Genomic DNA, 20,097 nt, shown 5'->3' with positions numbered 1-20,097 from the left:
CGACACACTGTTTCTTCTTCTCAGTGTTTCTCTATTATTTCTTCTTCCTCATCGCACTCTCTGCAGGATTTTTAATTTGCAATCCCCTCCACAAGTTCCAAACTGTAACCATATCGATTTTGCCATATTTCTCCACCTTTTACCTTATGTTATAATCAATGATATATGCCTTACTGATTTTATTGCTGGTTGGTAAATGTTTCATTAAAAGAAAAAATGTAGGTGATCAATACATGGGCAATCTATTGATATATTCTAGAACACTTCATTCATTTGAAAATGGAGTTGTGTGGAAGATATGGATACTAGATTTGACAGTCACATTTTCATGAGCGGAAGCATTTTCATTTAGAAATTAGACATTCTATATGAATTGCTTGCAGTGGTGGTTTTCAAAAAGGCTCGATCTCGAAATCCAAATAAAGAAATGATGTAAACCCACGAAATCGAAATAATTCCAGGCAAGCTTTGGTGACATGTACCCGAAATGTATACATAGATCGCGATGAATCTATCTGCTTCTTTGCACCTAATTTCATCTACCTAGTTTCAATAAGAAGAGTGATAAACTTATTGGGATTGAAAGAGGTGGTAAACGATATCGAGTCTTAGAAAACGTCAGATAGAGCGATACCTCTGGTAATAAAAGCTCACCATCTCTCTTGGTATTTTCCCTTTTATTTCCCGAATCAGTTATATATACCGAAGCAAATATATTTTAAGAACATGAATAAAAATTATTTTTTTCAATTTCAATAAAAAATAAAAATTTCAAATTTTATATAAATACACAAATATTATTTTATAATAAAAATATTTTAATTAAAATATTTTCGAGTGCATTTATTATTTCTCCATATATTTTTTACATATTATTTTATTTCTAGTTATTTCTAGCCAACAAAACAAATCCTATTATTAAATTTTTTTTAAACATTTTTAACGTGGTATTTTTCTCTATTTATTTTCAGACGGTAGTACAAACTTTAGTATTGTACCAATAGCAGCATTATTAACGGGTGTTTTATTAACACTTGGTATTGCTGTATTATTAATCGTGGTGTTAGCTGTGCGACGGAAACGTGCAGCAATGCTACGTCCGAATTCACTAACACATTGCACACATCAAATTGATATGGATCCAATAAAACAACAAAAAATGTCACCGTTACAGCCATCCAGAAATAATTCAATGTTGGAAATAAATACAGGTATGCATTGTTTTTGTTTGTTTCAAAATGGAGTTTTTTTCCTTGTGATGATGATACATACAGACGTAAACTAAATATTGACAATGAATCCAAGAAGTCCTGGTTCGAGTGTATTATTTTCAATTCTATTTAATTAAGATTACTAGACAAGATATTTGTCAATATTTAGTTTACGCCTGTATGTATCATATTAAAAACATCAATTATAATCGAGAGACCATAATGTAAATAAATATCGTATGCATGATTAAAAGTAAACAAAAACAAATAGTAATAATGGATGATATGTTTTCCTAGATTTCTTCAAAACTAGTCGGTGGAAACTAAAACAAAACTATTTAAATTAAAGTTAAAAAATTTATAAATTATTGAAAACAAAAAAAACACCGTTTTGTTGGACACAAATTTTAAATAATATTTATTTTCAATTTTGATGGTGAATTATGTTTATAACTCGACAATATAAGATGAAAAGTAAGAATATAATTTTTCGATATCTGAAGTTATGTTCAAAATATCCAAAATTAAAAATGCTCGTTAATTATTTAGCTTTAAATATTTCAAAAAACCAAGGCAGCTATCGAAAATTTTTTTTCCTATTTTTTGTCTACATTCATGAAGCTATAGCAAAATTCATCATCAATACAGATACAGGTTTTATCGCTGCCTGACAATCAAACATGGAAGCAATATACACACACGGACAGTCGTTACAATGTTATGTTTGTTATTAATTAACCAATTATTCATATTTTTCAATATATGCGACGATTGATCAATATTATTCAAACATCAATAAATAGGTGTATATAATTTGATTATTTTATAACATTTTTATCAAGTTTGGATGATTTATTACACACAGTTTATAAAATATCATATTTTTTGTGATATTTCCACGAAAATAACGCCCAAATGTTTTTATTTTAATTTTTGTGAATGATTCTTGGTTAAATTAATTGAATTGAAACATTTCCCATCTCACAAACCGTTATCTACAATCCAATCAAAACTGATGTTAATATTCTCCTATTCAATATACCTAATTATACTTTTGGTATGTAAGTCACCGTGTGATTTTGATTTTATATCTTTCTATCGTCAACAAATGGTTATCAGTGAAATTTAACGTTGAATACAATTGAGCATATGTCTCGTGCTTGTCTTGGGATCGCCATAATTTAGCGACTTACACATCAGCAACATAATTAATCAACACGCATATCGATTTTTATCGACCATCAATAGAATTAAAACCATCTGCATGCTTTCTTGAAAACGGCTGATTCAATTTTAATAGGCTTCTCAAGAAAATTTATTATTTTCTACGTAGAACCTTCATACAGCTTAAACAGAACCGAAGCTACAACACTTGCAAGATACATAAAACACCTCTTTCTTACACGCATTGCTTAACGCATCTACTCCGTCATACTCGTAGGAGATTCCTATGCCAAAGTGTAAATTAAACACATGGTATAGTCTCCTATACAAACTTTAATCGTTATTTAATCGATTATTAGACTGTACTTTCGGCTAGGGGATACTGAAAAATAGTTTAATAAAAAAGCTTCCGCTTCGCCTCGGTCTGGATCTTAATATACTATTTATTTAAAGTATTTTCTTTTATATTAAAAAAAAAATTTTTGTTCATTCGTTTGACTAAAGTAATATATAAAAGGAGGTATTCTAATCCTGCAAAACATGATGGGAAATGTGTCCAGCGATGGACATATTAACTGTCAACTGAAGTACTTTTCCGCTCACTCCCATAACTCTCATAATATTTATAAATATTTTTATTATATTTTATAGGTTTCTAAAGTATTCTTAATACTGAGAACAAGTAAATTAGTAATACCATTTAAAAAACAGGCTGTTATAATATTATTGCAAAAATCTAAGCAATTTATTTGCAAACGGCCTTTGTAGAAGTACGTATATATACACTTCGAGAACTAAAAACAACAAAATTTTGGTACTCTGAATGTGAAGCCGTAAGGAAATGAATTTCTCCAAAACTTTATCACGTATGTTGTGGCATTCAGGATAGATAATTGAATGTTTAACAGTTTCCTTACTACTTCTTGTCAAAAGCTCATGAACATTCTACAGATGCAATAATGATTTTCCATAGCTACTGAAAACTTCTTCAGCTTTTTTCAGAAGTTGGTATACTGCTTCACTAGGATGCTTTAAGTGACCACGATTTATTTCACCTGTCCAGTCAGAGCTTGCATTTCATAAAAGTACTAGGGAATTTATTGCTATCACACACTTCTCAATCAGAGGACAAACGACAAAAAGTTAGGGTACATGGTTTTTTTTACGTGTCATATCCTAGAATATACGTTTATCAATCTAATGTTAATTTTGTAGTGTGTTAATTATAAAGAAATTTATTTATTATTATGGGAGTTGGTGTGGAAGACCATACCTGGTCTTCGTATTTTACCTTACGTTTGACTAATCTTTTGTTGTATTTTTTTTCAGGTGATCATCGTTATGTTGTTGCATATACATTAAAACCAATCGATATAAATAATACAAATAATGTAAATCATCATCAATTAATGATAAACTCATCAACAATAAAACAATCACCATCCACATTATTATTCAATAATATTGAACAATATCCAAATATACAAAGTCCTGTATCAATGGCATATGCGAATGCCGTATTAACTGGTGGTACAGTTGCTATAGATGATTTAGGTGGTGCTACAGATGGTAGTGGACTTATTAGTGGTGGGGGTGGTGGTGGTATTCTCAATAAACCACATCATTTACATAATCATCATACAATTGGTGTTGTTACAAGTGGTGGATTCTCAACACATCAACCGGATATTTTAAATGCACCACCGTCTGTTAATCGCAATGCCTTAAACGGTATGTATTTATATATGGATCTATTCAGTATAGTTATTCTATTCATTTTATTTTAACTAAAGAAGATAATCATTAATCAATGGGTTTGCTCAAAATAACAGAGTTCATACTAAGCTAAGTTAGACAATCTGAATATCCAACTAATTCAAGAATACCAATTTTGCCGAGGTCAAAACTTTGTTAGATCCTAAATACTTAATCAGTTTGATCAGTTTAAGAAGAAATCGTAGGTAGTCTAGCAACATTAACAAAAGAATGATATTGAAGCAGCTGTATTATTTAATTTCTGAGTTGAGCCAATTGTTTATTGCCTCTTCAGGTTAAAATTGTAAAATACAGTAGAGTATCGTCAGTATCCCAAATACTCAGCTGTCTAACACGTCCAATAAACACAACACTTTTCGTCGGGAAATACATAAATCTTAAAAATGCTTTATTATATATACAGGGTGCGCCCTTTTCAATGAAAAATGACCCTACATCAATGACAAAAATGAAGGACATCATGTTCTGACATTAGATGTGACCTTGTTCTTGGGGTTTCTTTAATAGGCAAATTAGATCCTAAACGGTAAAAGATAGAATAACTTTATCATTTTGCCATGAAAAAGAGACATTGATTTCAAATAAATTGTAGGCAATTTATTTATTTTTTCGAAAACTTGTTGTATATTTTACATTTAAGTTGTATTTTCGTCAAATATCGACCCGATCAATAAAAAATAAAAGATCATTTTTCTGTTTTTTCAAACTTTCGGTTGTTAATCCTCGAAATGGTAGCCATAAAGAATCATATAAATTTTACTTAGTTTACGGTCTGAAAAAAAACATTTGATTAACTTTACATCGCTTTAGCCATATTTTAATGGCATACGGTTTTATACCCTGTATCTATGAACAATAAATCAAGGTATACAAATTTTAATCCCAAGTTTATAACGCTTAAATATATAAATGATACCAACAAAATTTTGGTATAGGTGTCCATAAAATCGCCCGTCAGTCTATCTGTCCGTCAACACGTTAACTCAAAAACGAAAAGAGATATCAAGCTGAAATTTTTACAGTGCACTCAGAACATGCAAAGTGTTAATTGGGTAAATATACTTAAAAATAGAACAAAAGTTTAAAGGTAAAAAATGTCAAAATAAACAACTTTTGTTTGAAACTTTGTTTTGTAAATATCACTGTTTACTCACGAAAGCACACATTATATGCAAATTTTATAGTATGTTTTAATATAGGATTATCAGTTATGTATGTGTGACATGTATAGGTATATTATGTGTATTGTGATAGAGTAATCAACACTGTTTATACATAGTATTTCAACAATTAACTCAGTCAATTGTTTGCTTTCACTTGTTTTTTCTTATTTTGAAACATAATATTGTTAAAAAATATCCAAGGCTCGGTCCAAAATATGAAATAATTTAAATATCTATCATTAATTAATTAGTTTGAAAACTAAAAATCACTGAAACGTATTTTAATTATCAATAGATATCGTATGTCCAATATATGTCACATTAATATCAACAAGACAACTTGTTTTATTAAATTTATCTTATAATATGAATATTATCGAACAAAACAGTTCTTTGATATTGTTTTCTAATATATATATAATGTGTCCTCGGATAGGGGTAACTTGTAAATTTCCTTATTTTGCATTTTAAGAAAAAAATTCATTCTTTATAAGAACTTTTGCTTATTCTGAAAAGTTTGTCGGTATATTTACAACTTCTTAATTATGTACAGGGTAGCCAAAAATTTGGAATCACTATTTTTATTTTTGGTAAACTACCCTTCTTTTTTATAAGTTGGCGAAATGTTACTAACAAAAGTTACTCGCAATTAAAAATTATGACTCTATACAAAATATTAAGAAGATCCGCATACTTTAATTACAGCATCATTTTTTATTTGTACAAAAGATCTAATTATAAAAAAAACGTAAGAAAGAAAATAATAATAATCAATTAACATGTACTAATTTTTGTGGACTAGTTTAGAAAATTAAAAAGATAATTTATTATCTCGGATAAACATTCAATAAGAATGGAATTGTCAAAGTTGGAAAGATCTTGATATTTTGTATAGAGTCATAATTGTTAATTTCGAGTAACTTTTTTTAGTAACAATTTGTCAACTATTAAAAAGGAAAGGTAGTTTACCCAACAACAAAAAAGTGATACCAAATTTTTGGCTACCCTATACATTATTTAGAAGTTTTAAATATTCCTACATACTTTTCATAAAAAGCAAAACTTCTTATGACTTTATTCTTAAAATGCAAAATAAGAAAAGTTACAGACACAATTACAGTTACCTCTATCCGGGGACACACTGTATATATTGATAATATAAACTCAACTGGATGATATTAGATTAATGGTTGAATAATTTGCAACCATTTTGAAATATTTGAAATAACTGTTGTAACTTAAATTTTACGTTCAAATGGAAATAGTTTCTACACATGTTTACAGTATGTTACAAAATTATTTGAAAATTTTCTTCAAACTACATTACGATGATATGACCCACTTCGTTTCCAATTTCTAGAATACTCTATTCGCACCGTGCGTGAATTTTTTTGGAGGCGTTTCCATGGTAACGATACACTACTTTAATTATAGAACTGTATGGATGCATATATAATTGTATGGATTGCATTTATAACTTACATTGAAAATTTAATATTTTTGTCTCACAAATTTAAAATAAATAATTATGATAATTTACATTTGAAAAATAATATTTGTTCAATTTGATTTCTTATTTTCACAATTTTTAATGCATTAAGTTTAATTAATTAGTGTTTTTCAATAATTTCAATTTGACATTTTCTATAACATTATCATGTAAAGAATTGCAAATTAGTCAAAACAGACTCCTCTAACGCCAAAATTTTTTACTGGAAGCGCTGGCATCGATTTTATTGTCCCTACCGTGACTACGCACACAACGAATAACTTTTTGAAATATTCTCGATATCGTTCCAGAACATCAGAAGTCATTCGATGACTCAAAATATCTAAAACATTTTTTCAATTTCTCGAAAATTCAAGCACCCCGTGTAATACCGTGGTAAAAGATTTTCTCACGCGCTCTGCAAATATCATTTTTAATTTACTAAGCACAAATTTTATTCCCTATTAAAATTTATGAATGTTGCCATTATTTTTTCTCGTAATCCCGAAGTTATAATTTCTCTCTCGAAAAAAGAAACAAAAGTATCTGCGAATAGTAATATCTTTATTGGGCACTCAATATTTATATTATATTCCTCTAACTTACAAATTAAATATTCTTTGATGTTTATATGAAATATTAAATGAATGATGATAATGATAAAACTAATATATATATCTTAAAATACTTAGCTATTCTATTTATTAGTAGTTTGTACATGACTTTCTTACAGTAATGACAATTAAAATAATTAAAATAAGAAAATTAAGTAAATATGTTTCATAAATGTTTTACATAAATATAACAAATAATAATAATTCATAAGATACAATTTTATACATTTTGCTTCTATTAATTACAAATAAATTCAATTACTTCAACATCATCGTTATTATTAAATTATATTTAATAATAAATAATAGTTAAATCGTTAAAAAAACAAGTGGAATAAACAATAGACTGAGTTAACTGTTGAAATACCATGTATAGACAGTATCGAATGGCAGACCTTGTATTAGCAAATTACCGAAGGAAATGAAGCACGATACACATAATTAAAATTTTCTGTCGATATGCCCATTAGTCTAAAAAAATTAAATAGAATATCATGGTAATAAGGAAAAAATTAATGCATCATTGAAATTTTCCACAGTTGTTTATTAGGTTGTAAAAACTTTGTAAAAAAAATTCAACCTCTCAGGGGCGTACTAAACCTCCTTTTTTGAGGTATTGTTGGAGGTTTTAATCAGTTTTTTTATATATTACAAAAAAACTATGCATCAAATAAAAAAAAGTTCAATTATAAGTTTTAGCTGAAGTATTTGTGCACATTTTCGTTTATTTTTGATTTAATAGCTTCAAAATTGACCAAGATATGCCAATTTTAAAATGGAATTTTTTTTTTGCTATTTCAATCAAATGAAAAAGTATCATCTTGTAAATCGTTAGAACAAAAGTTTAAATGTAAAAGTTATTCCTTTTAAAAAATTAACAACTTTTATTTGAAGCATTCTTTCGTAAACATCACTGTTTATTCGTGAGGGCGCAACTTAGGAAAAAACTTGTCCATTTTCTCCATAACTATAAAAAAAGTGTGACTTTACTAGTGATTTTGTAAAACATTCTAGAAACACCAAAAAAAATTCCAGAAAATACTTCGAAATTTTAAACAGTGATGCAGACGAAAGCAAGCTTCAAATAAAAGCATAACAAAAACGGTCATAACGGTTTACAAGATGGATACTTTTTCATTTGATTGAGGGAGCAAAAAATTCCCTCTTAAAATTGGCATATTTCGGTCCATTTTTCAAGCTAGAAAGTCGAAAAAGAACGTGTACAAATACTTCAGTTAGAACTTTTAATTGAACTTTTTTTTATTTGATGCATAGTTTTTTTATAATTTGCAAAAAACTGATTAAAACTGTCCAACTACCCCCCAAAAAAGGGGTAGGTACACCCCTGAGAGATCGACTTTTTTACGAAGTGTTTACAACGTAATAAAAAAATGTGAAAAATTTCAAAGATTCATTAATTTTTTCTTTTTTACAATTATATTCTATTTTATTTTATTGATATTCTGTTCTTCCCTGAAGAAGAACATTTATATCATCAATCACAATGTTTTGTACCCAAAAAAATAATACAAAAAAAAATAATTTATTTATTTATTATTAACTTTTCATTTTATAGCAAATTCACCACCAACGCCCGCACCATTACCACGTCCTGATGCACTATTTGGTAGTAGTATTGGTGGTGCAACACCACCTCAATCGCTAGACGTAAGACCTGGCTATCTGCAACAACTTCAACAACAACAACAACAACAACAAACCTCATCATTCTCATCACCGCCATCTTCATTTGGAAGATCGAGTGGTGGTGTTACTAATACAGTAGTTACAACTACAACTACCACCACATCAGGTGAACAAATAAGTACGGGAAACGACATAGCCCCTGGAGGTGACCGCATTAGACAGCATATTCCTACAACGCTCGCGTCAAACTTTGTAAGTTTCAATTAATTAAATTACTTTATACAAATCTAGAATTGCTTCCAGTTATATAATATATACTACCTATATATATATATATATATACTAAAATATGTATATAATGTATATAATATATATGTATTATACATTTTTACACTACAGTGGTAAAATATAAAGCGAGAAATAATTAAAAATCAATAATAGTTTAAAAAAACTAAAAAACACGCTTTTGTAACTAGCTGAACTAAAAGGTAGAAAATAATTTCTCTAAATTCAAAAAAATCATTATATCGTAAAAAAGCGTGAGGTGCTAAATTTCAATTATTGTAAATATTTTATAGACACATGTCATTATAAAATATCTTAAAAAACACCCCACGTTTTTTTACGATAAAATGATTTTTTTGGATTTAAAGAGATTTTCTACGTTTTGAATCACCTAATTTTAAGTTTTCAAATATCCATCCAACAAGAGTCACATTACCTTGAAAAAGGCTTGAAAGGAAAACCTACCGTAATCTCATTGGTTACGGCAACATTTTAAATAACACAAAACGCTTTTATCTAATTTCAAAAAACTAAGTGTTCAATTTAACTAAATTTGTTGTTTCAAATCACAATTTATCCAGTTATAAAAAAAACAAGTGAAAATAAAAAATTTACTGTGTTAATTGTAGAAATACCCGGTCTGTATAATGTTGAATATCAGGGCATTATTTTTATATTACAGAAGTTTATAAATCAAACATATTTACAGCAATCTTCCGTCCGCCATTTGTTCTACTTTTGAAAATTTCGAAAATTTTTCAAACGGAAATGAACTAATTAGATGATTTTATGAAAACCTATACCAAAATTTTGTTTGTGGCATATTTTTAAGCGTAAAAAACTTGGTACTTAAATTAGTATACTTTGATATATATATTTCATATACACAGAGTAAACAAATACTTTATTACAATAAATTGGAACCATATTTATCTCGATTTTTGTTTACTTTTGAGTACTTGATGACTCATCAAATATTTAATTTTTCTCTATCCGAAGCGAATTTTATTCAACATTAGTAAGTAATCTCATTAAACTTGAATCCAACTTTAAATTTGGAAAAAATCTATTTGTATACTTGGTGGCAAATCCAAAAAAATTGATTTTTCTTTACCAATCGCAAATTTAATGAAATTTTAATAAACTAAATAAGTTATTTTAATAAATTGCGGCGATATATTACGAATTTTGGTTAGCTTAGAATATTAAATCAATTTTCAAAATTAAAATGTCTTTAGATAATTTTTGGCAGACTAACAACCATGTCCATAGGTCTAGTAGTCTCGTCTATTATGAAGCAAATATTTTTACCGAAGTAGTAAGTATTAAAGTTTTAATCGAAGTTCATGACCCAATTGATGGCCAAGTAACTAAAGTTATTTGTTATTTGTAAAAGTAGAAACCCCTTGGTATGTCTATAAAAAGTTTTAAAGTAAATCGTTTGTTTTTGTAATATGCTTCATACAGGTTCTGTAGAAGCTAGTTACTCTTGTCCATAATGCATTAAATTACAGGAGTTGTTTTATTATTTAAATAGTTGTAGGCTATATCTCCATAACTGTGCACTTTAGACCAAAAATGGTAATAACATTTATTGTAGATAATTAAATAACCTTCTCTTTTTGTGAATTATAATTTTTTTTTTGTATCACTAACCGTTTATGACTATGACGATTTACTTATTGACTATTTGACCGATTTCTCTTCTAATATTTGTTTAAACAATAAATTTAACAACAAACAAACACGTTATAACGTCATAAATATTAATTTTAGAAAAAAAAATTCATAGTAAATGTTTTAGGAAATTTGTAGATTTAAAAGTTAAGTTATTAACATTATCTTGTTTAAATAAATATTAGAAGACATATCGGTCAAATAGTCAATAAGTAAATCGTCATAGTCGTATGAGTCATAAACGGTTAGTAATACAAAAAAAATTAGTTTACAAAAAAGGTAGGTAATTTAATTATCTAAAATAATGGTGAATACCATTTTTGGTCTAAAGTGCACAGTTATGGAGATATACCCTAAAACGGTTTTCCTTAAAATGGAGGCACTTCCTCCGCCTATTTTTGTAAGGATTTTGTGCATTTACATTCAGTACGAGATACTGAACTTATTTAAATAAACAAGTGAAAACAAACAATTGACTGAGTTAATTGTTGAAATACCATGCATAGTCAGTGTTGATTTCTTTATCACATTACACATACAAACATGTGACACATACATAACTGATAATCAAGTATAGCACATATTATAAAATTTCCGCCTAATTGGCGCCCTCACGGCTAAACAGTGATGTTTACGAAAAAATGTTTCAAACAAAAGTTGTTTAATTTTTAATAAGGAACATTTTTTACATTTAAGCTTTTGTTCTATCTCTAACGGTTTACAAGATGGGTCCTACGGACCCAAGACCCAATTGACCTATGATGCTCATTTACGAACTTGACCTCACTTTTTACGTCCTGAGTACGCTGTAAAAATTTCAGCTCGATATCTTTTTTCGTTTTTGAGTTATCGTGTCCACAGACGGACCGACGGACGGACGGACAACCGGAAATGGACTAATTAGGTGATTTTATGAACACCTATGACAAAATTTTTTTGCTAGCATCATTATTTTTAAGCGTTACAAACTTGGGACTAAACTTAATATACTATGTATATTTCATATATACATGGTATAAAAATAACTCCTGTCATTTAATGCAGAAAAAAATTCTATGTAATCTTAACTAGCTGTAGAGAAACAAAAACTAAATAAAATTGATAATTTTGTAACTCTAGTGTAAATAGCATGTTTAAATAGTGAATTGGTATCTTACTTATGTATGTATGTAGGTAGGTAGATACGTTACTACATACTACCAGTGCTAGTCGTAAGTAGTAGTATATGCCGCTATGAATCTATTATGAATGTGTTCAATTCAAGTTAATGTAATGTTGATAATAGTTATATTTAGGACAGACATTCTACTACGTATCTACCAAATGCTTCAATTTAAAATCATAATAATATGCTTAATTATTTTATAATTATTATTATATTCATTTTACGATTTGGAATTTTTTATTTTAATATTTGAGTTTGTATTCTTGAGTATTCTCTATGAAATCGAGACTAGGTAGGAGTATGGCTACACGAAGAGAAACTAGGTAGTGTCACTAGCTAGGAAAAGACTCGCTTGGTCACTTTACGTATGGAATGAACTTTCTTGTTCTTATAATTTAGGAAGGGCCTGTTGTTGTTGTAATTATTGACAGGAAAAGGTTCTAATGAAAGAAAAATTTTAATGAAGTTAACCGGAACATTAGAAAATTTAACGCAAGATATTAAATGCAATAAATGGTGGAAACGCATATAAATAATGCAAGTATATTACTCTACTATATACTTATGTATTTATTTGTGCTCCCACCATATTTATTTTGACTTGTGAACAGGTATTTGAATAGTTTTGAGGTATTATTTATTAATATTCAGGCATTGGAAATAAGTATTTAGTAGAGCTGTATGGAAAGTTCAGCTAGCTCCGACACCAAAGGCTTCAGCCAGGTCGAAGGTCGTAGGTCTGTCCAAGAGATAGTAGTAAAATTTGTGTTTAGCGGTCGATCTAAGCAGAAGGTAGCATGTAAGCGGGTGAGCTTAACGGATTTAGTGGCCGGGCACAGCATAGCATAGCTATTAATGAGTTGCAGCTGTATGTTAATTATGATAAATAATCTTTGATCAATAGTTACAATTAAATAAACGGCGAAACGAAGCTCATCGGATCATTTAGTAATCAATAATGAGTGATATTAAAAGCCCCTCTTATGTCACCTTCAAAATCAAACTTTAAGCAGATATCCATGAAAAATATACCAGATAAAAATTATTTGAAAATTCAAATAATTAATTAATTATAAATATTAGTTTTGTGGTTCGCTGCCTTGCAGGTGTAGTATAATTAGTTTCTTGTAAATGGTTTTTTTTTTATTTTTCTTTCGCGATATGTTTACGTTTCTGTGCATTGATAATTTTAGGTTTTTTATACCATGTATATATGAAATATACATAGTATATTAAGTTTAGTCCCAAGTTTGTAACGCTTAAAAATAATGATGCTAGGAAAAAAATTTTGTCATAGGTGTTCATAAAATCACCTAATTAGTCCATTTCCGGTTGTCCGTCCGTCCGTCCGTCCGTCTGTGGACACGATAACTCAAAAACGAGAAAAGATATCGAGCTGAAATTTTTACAGCGTACTCAGGACGTAAAAAGTGAGGCCAAGTTCGTAAATGAGCATCATAGGTCAATTGGGTCTTGGGTCCGTAGAACCCATCTTGTAAACCGTTAGAGATAGAACAAAAGTTTAAATGTAAAAAATGTTCCTTATCAAAAATTAAACAACTTTTGTTTGAAACATTTTTTCGTAAACATTACTGTTTACCCGTGAGGGCGCCAATTTGGCGGAAATTTTAAAATATGTACTATACTTGATTATCAGTTATGTATGTGTCACATGTATGTATGTGTAAAGTCATAAAGAAATCAACACTGACTATGCATGGTATTTCAACAATTAACTCAGTCAATTGTTTGTTTTCACTTGTTTTTTTTCAATTTTTTCTCACGATACTGTTTGCATATCTGTGCATTGATAATTCAAGTACTTGTTTTAAATAACAAATTGTGCGTACATTACCCACAATTTGTTTAAGCAAGATATTTAATATGACATAAAATTTCCTTGTATCTAAATTATTTCTATTATGTTAAACTTCTTCTCATAAAACTATAACAAATTGATCGATTATTAATTATTTTCAAAATGTTCTCAAAATTCATGGCAAGCTGAATCTATTTATAAATTATTAGTTTCCTAGGTAACATCGTCGGATTTTGGGGTCATTTTAAATTGTTGCACATTTTTTGGTTTTACCTCCCAACCAACAAACAAATTATAATGTGTGATAAGGAACATAGTCCCAATAATTTCTAAACTTTCTACAAAGACATGAATATCTCCAAAACTTAAACCGAATCATCTTAAATAATAAAATCGTTTCTAATTACATCGCTATTGACTCATCGTTTAATTTCACAAAATATAAATGTCATTAGATTGAACTAAAAGTCCATGAATGATCGTGACTATACTCTGAACATGACGACAATCAGGTAGAAATATAAAGTTATTTGATATACAATAGAAAATGCTATCCGATGTTCTCTTCTTCTATAGTTACCTACGTAAAGAAATATAACATAACGTTACCTACATATTTTATAGTATGGAGTCTTCTGGCGCCTTGCCTCTAATATACGATATATCGTATCCTTAAACATTTTGTTTAAGGATTTTTCATAATGTTAAATTGTATTCATCAAAAGTGTTTTTGAATTATTTTAGAAACGAATAAAATTTTAATGGCAATTAAAGCTCTCCAAGTACTCTCTTATTTAAACAGAGCAAGTTTTATTTTTCTAACCTATGACAAAAAAGAGGGGTGTTACAAATTTGAAACGTTTTACTTTCTGTGTATCCTGCTTATGACATCGTAGTTCAAATATCGATAAATTTATTTAAATTCGCTTTTTTTTTCGTTGATGGCTCTTTTATTCAGCTTGAAGCTCGTAGCTAACCTACTGAAAATTTTGGTTAGTGTTTGAAAATTATCATTACTTCTTCCATGTGTGTTGCATAATGTTGCTGGGGAAGAGTGTAATAGATTCAGCTTGCACAAAAATAAGAGAACATAATTTTCGATTTTCGAAGATTTGAAATAAAAGTATGACAATAATTTTTAAATTTAATTTGAGATTCATTTCATAATTATAAGAAAAGAAGTACTAGCCTACTCATTTTCAAGACATTGACAAATTGACTATACTTACTTTTTTTTGGTGAGTGAAATCTCACAAATTATTTATCTGCCATTATTATATTTTCAATTAGATTTGTTTATGATCACATAACTCGAAAATATGAACTTCTTTTTCTCATTTTTGGGCAAGGAATCTAACATGTTCTAATGTTAATACACCCTGTTTACTAGAAAAACGAACAAATTTTATTTTAATCAAGGGTAATAGTTAAGGTAAATTCATTCCTAATTTTCCACTATTAATTCTCAATAATAAGTTTTTATTTCTTATTGAAACAACACTTTTGAAAAAAACTGATTATCTTAAGATTACGCCTCGTACGCCATATTAAGAGAATTTTAGGGTTAACAATCTTTAACTATACAAATGCATATTACAAAATAGGGGATTGAACTAAATTTTGTTTATCATTTCAGATGAAAAATGAATGAATTCACGAATAGAAAAATGAAGTTGGTTTTTTAAAATCTTTACTAGTATGCAAGATATGAACGTTTAAAATTCCTAATTAAACAAAGAAGAAGATACCCCCTAGTGGCGTCATACGTGGGTATCGTCATAAAGATTACATATAAACTTTGTTTTGATAAAAGGAGATGAAAAATTTTCGATTGCTTATAATTTCTTCGTTTTTTTTATCAATTTTAATCTCACTTGAAACTTTTGTCATGGTATCAAGTCTAGTTTTACATTTTTATGGGTAAAATGGCCAATCTGACATCAAGATTATCCTCTTTTATAAATTCAACGGAAAATGTAAAATAGTAGTTCAAAGTGTAGTGCCTAACAATAACTAATGACATAAGACTGATTTATTTATAAAACAATATGTGTCAGGTTGTATGTAGAAAATCAAAACCACATTGACAATCAATCTTCAGCTTATCTACATTCTAATAAATTACCCTTTTTAAAGCAAATAGTGTTCCAATAAATATCAATATCTATGGAGAAACTAAGTACTACATCTTATAACTAAAATTTTGACAAACAAGACTATAAACAATAAATATGTAAACAAACATATTATTCGCGCAAACTTCGTTAAATATCTCTCAACGGGCATAAATATCCGTAATGTTGTTACATCTGAATGCTTGTCTTTATTAGTCATCATTGAAACATTGACTACCTACTATAGGTATATATTTATAATACTATCAGACCATCTAGTCTTTTGTTGAAGGAACTCCTTCTGCATCATTTAATTAACGTTTCAAAACGTCCCTAGTAAATAATTACTTATATCACTTGATTGGTTCTTGATACTTGATAACTTATACAACTACTGCTGCTATATACATTCCTTGGTTATAATTAATAAAAAAAATATAAAAAACTATTGAAAAAAATTTATATACGAGCTTCACGCAACCTGCATCTATATGTGTATATAAAAAAGCTTTCTCCACAAAAAAGACAATAAAATTCTGACAAAAGCAGTGGCAAAAAGAAGAAAAACGAGCCGTGAAGGCAAGGGTGTGGTGTCTGGAGACCACACGAATAACTTCCCAGCATAATAAATAGTTATAAAAAATAAAAACTTTACCGACTCGAAACGACTCGACCGAATATTATGAAATACTTTAAGATCATATAGCTGTTAATGCTTCGATCGAGACCTCAACAAAGTCGATATGAAACGACTCGACCGAATGTTATGAAAATCGGCCGTTAATGCGCTTCGATTGATTTCTCTACGAAGTTAATATCATTTTTTGTTCGCGCGATATCGGCTAAAAAAATATCCACGCCTACGTAAAACTCTCGCGTAACACTAATACTCCCGAGCAACAAGTCTGGGTTGAGTATTACACAACAAATTTCTCGAAAACTCCAGGAGAGGACGGCGATACCGTTCACCCTGGGCATCAGGTAGTTGGAGACCAATTCTATCGCGGTATTCGGGTTCAACGGCTTCTAGCGGGTAACGTGTTTGGAATTATTTTCATCACTATTAACCGAATTGTGAATTTAGTATATTTAGTACATTTTAAGATATTTTTAATTTTTCATAAATCAGTTTAGGTTACAAGGTGACGCTCTAACAAATCGAATGTACAAAACGACATTCAAATCCGTATTACTATTCAAATTTTCGAGCTACAAAGCTTCATTTCCGCAAATATATGATTGGAAATTAACATTGAAATCAATACATTTGGAACATCAAAATTACTGCAAGTTGGAATTTAACTGTTGTTATTTAAGTACTAGCACTTATAAATATTTTTTTTTCTAATTGAAACATATCCATTCCGAATGTATACTTTTGAGTTTTCCGAGACTCAAGTGCTTCTACATAGAGGTTAAGAAACTATTGAAAAACATTAATTTAGTAGCATTGTAGTTGTATGGTATAGGGACCATGAACATAGAGTAGTAAAAAGGTTACAATTCTTCAACCTTATCAATTATTTTTATTACTTTTTTCTTCATCTTTATCTTTTATAAAAATTTTATTACTTTATCATATCTCTATGTAAGTGTTGTATCTTTCCTGTTTTTCTATATTTGAAATATCACGATCCATTCATTTATTAAAAATATTTTTATAAGTATAGATAAAAAATTTTCTACGTCGAAATAATTATTTATTTTCTGATTATGAAAAGGGCAAATTAGTAATTTACTTTACTTGGTGGCAGGAGATTTAGGGTGGATGGTAAACACACCCTAAAACAGGTTGTGTAAGACGGGGCGGGACATTAAGATATTATACTCGTATCTAGAGCTTATCAAAATCTCATTACATAGGAAACCCTGGTTTCACCCAGACGACGGCGTAGATTATGTTCATCTGCTCCCTCATAACTTTTAAACTCATTATCATAATTTGACAAATGAAGTGTCGTTCAGGCATCTGATCGTTCGCTGGTTAAAGGCTATGTGACGTCACATTAAATTGAATATGGAGCCCAAATAAAAAGGGTGTAATCAGCTCTTTTTAAAAATAAGTAAACTGTTAGATTTGATCACGAAATTGTAAACTCAAAATAACAAGAGTCCAAAAAACTAAAACCCAGACGATTAAAAATCACGCTTTAAAAAGTTTGAAAACACGAAAATATTTTCATCTGAATTTGTTATGATAAGTAAAATCGTCATAAGAGATCTTCATTTTAAATTTTATAGATCCCCCGACTGTAATATCGTTTTTACTTTTTTGATACTTTTAAGAGCTTTATTTTGTGGTTGGAACTTTTGTGGTCGGGATTTTTTGAATTCTTTTTTGTATATTTAAATATCATACATGTTAAATTCTTATTTTTAACCTTTTAGATCTTCGGAGCTATCGCACGACAAATACATTCAATTGAAAATCGAATATTTTCCATAAATACAAAGCTTGTACATATTAGTTGTACAAGCTATTGGAGTACAACTAATTGCCACAATTGCCCTTAATCCAAAATTTCAAGATTCTACAAATAATGGGTTTGGAGTTATGGGGTACATCGAAAATTTTTGATATTGTCCGATAGAATTTGTGATAGACAAAATTATATTAAATTAAAAATTAAAAGAAACTCGGGAAATAAAATCAGGTCTGATCAATTTTTTTGTGGTGACATGGAACCTCCTAAACTAATGACGTGAAATTGATATTTTTGGTTGGTTAGAAAGCTAATTAAATTGTGAGTGTTCTTACGTATTCTGCCGTTCATCAGATACGAAACCCTAAACTAAACATAGCTCTAAGAACACTCTCAACTAAATTATCTTTGAAATAAAAAACAATCAAAATCGGTTCATCCGTTTAGGAGATACGATTCCAGAGTCAGATACTTAGATACACACTACACATGCATTTTAAACACCTTAACTTATAACACTCCTTTTTTTAATCGGGCATTAAACGTTATACTTCAATTTTTTCGCGATTACAATCATCTTTCACTTTGTACATGAAAATGAAAATGAGAAAAAAAATTTTGAATTATTGATGATATCCACAATGCAGATACATATTCAAAGATCTTTTCTTTAGTTGATTATTCTTGTATTTACATAAAACTATCTTTTATGAATAGTTAAATTAATTCAAAGTAATTTAAAAATAATCATGCACTGCAAAATTAAATTAACTATTAAAATTAAATAGAATATAAAAAGCAAATAAGATATAAGATCTATGTATTCATTTTTCTAAGAAATTGCTATATTTTTAATGTCCATATTCTTAATTCTATTATAATTCCTGTCACTTCACTCTGTTAGACAAATGCACAGTAAAGAAGCAACGAACGTATGGAGTAACATTTTTTTTCTTTACTTCATACAATTTTTTAATTTAATATAAAGTTTAAAATGTTTTTTATTAATTTAAAATCACATCTTACTTTCTAAATAAAAATTAAATTTGTTAACAATACTTTTGGTTGCGACTACAATTTTATCTCTATTCTATAAGTCATTCCGTGTGTGATACTCTTTATCTTAAGCCCTTTTTTAGAGCTGCTGGCAAGTGTATTTTAGCTGAAGAAAACACTATTACCAATTATCCGGTCAAATTAAATAAAAAAATATGAGTGGACTCAAAGGTCTCTCCCAGAATGACTTAAAATATTGGGAACTTTTGAAGAAATGGATAGAAATTAGCATAAATGAGTTGATTCAAATGATTCCTTTTTAAGTCTAAGATTAGTTAATGGTTCAAGATTTATCCACCATTCAACTCACTATTGGATACCAGATTAAACATTGAGATTTTGAACCAAAATTTTTTTGGACAAAAATGGAAAGATCATATATAATTTTTATAGAAAAACTGTTTTTATTTTTTATTTGTTCATGATAATTTTAAAGTTACAGAGAGTTTTAAAAGAACTTTTCAAAAGAGAAATACAATATAGTACATAAGTTT

At 28.7% G+C, this 20,097-nt stretch overlaps 1 protein-coding gene across 1 annotated transcript in view; it reads left to right on the top strand.

The window, feature by feature from the left end:
* LOC123292976 overlaps positions 1-20,097 on the top strand; it is a 290,099-nt gene that overhangs the window by 254,638 nt on the left and 15,364 nt on the right. Inside the window, exons 9-11 of the mRNA XM_044873690.1 lie at positions 972-1,211; positions 3,705-4,106; positions 8,994-9,316. Of these exons, the coding sequence (XP_044729625.1) occupies positions 972-1,211; positions 3,705-4,106; positions 8,994-9,316 (965 nt within the window). The remainder of the gene's footprint in view (positions 1-971; positions 1,212-3,704; positions 4,107-8,993; positions 9,317-20,097) is intronic.

The sequence above is a fragment of the Chrysoperla carnea genome, chromosome 2 (genome assembly GCF_905475395.1).
Source record: "Chrysoperla carnea chromosome 2, inChrCarn1.1, whole genome shotgun sequence".
NCBI classification, from domain to species: domain Eukaryota; kingdom Metazoa; phylum Arthropoda; class Insecta; order Neuroptera; family Chrysopidae; genus Chrysoperla; species Chrysoperla carnea.
Note: the sequence above shows the minus strand (reverse complement) of the source record. Positions and strands in the feature narration are given on the sequence as shown.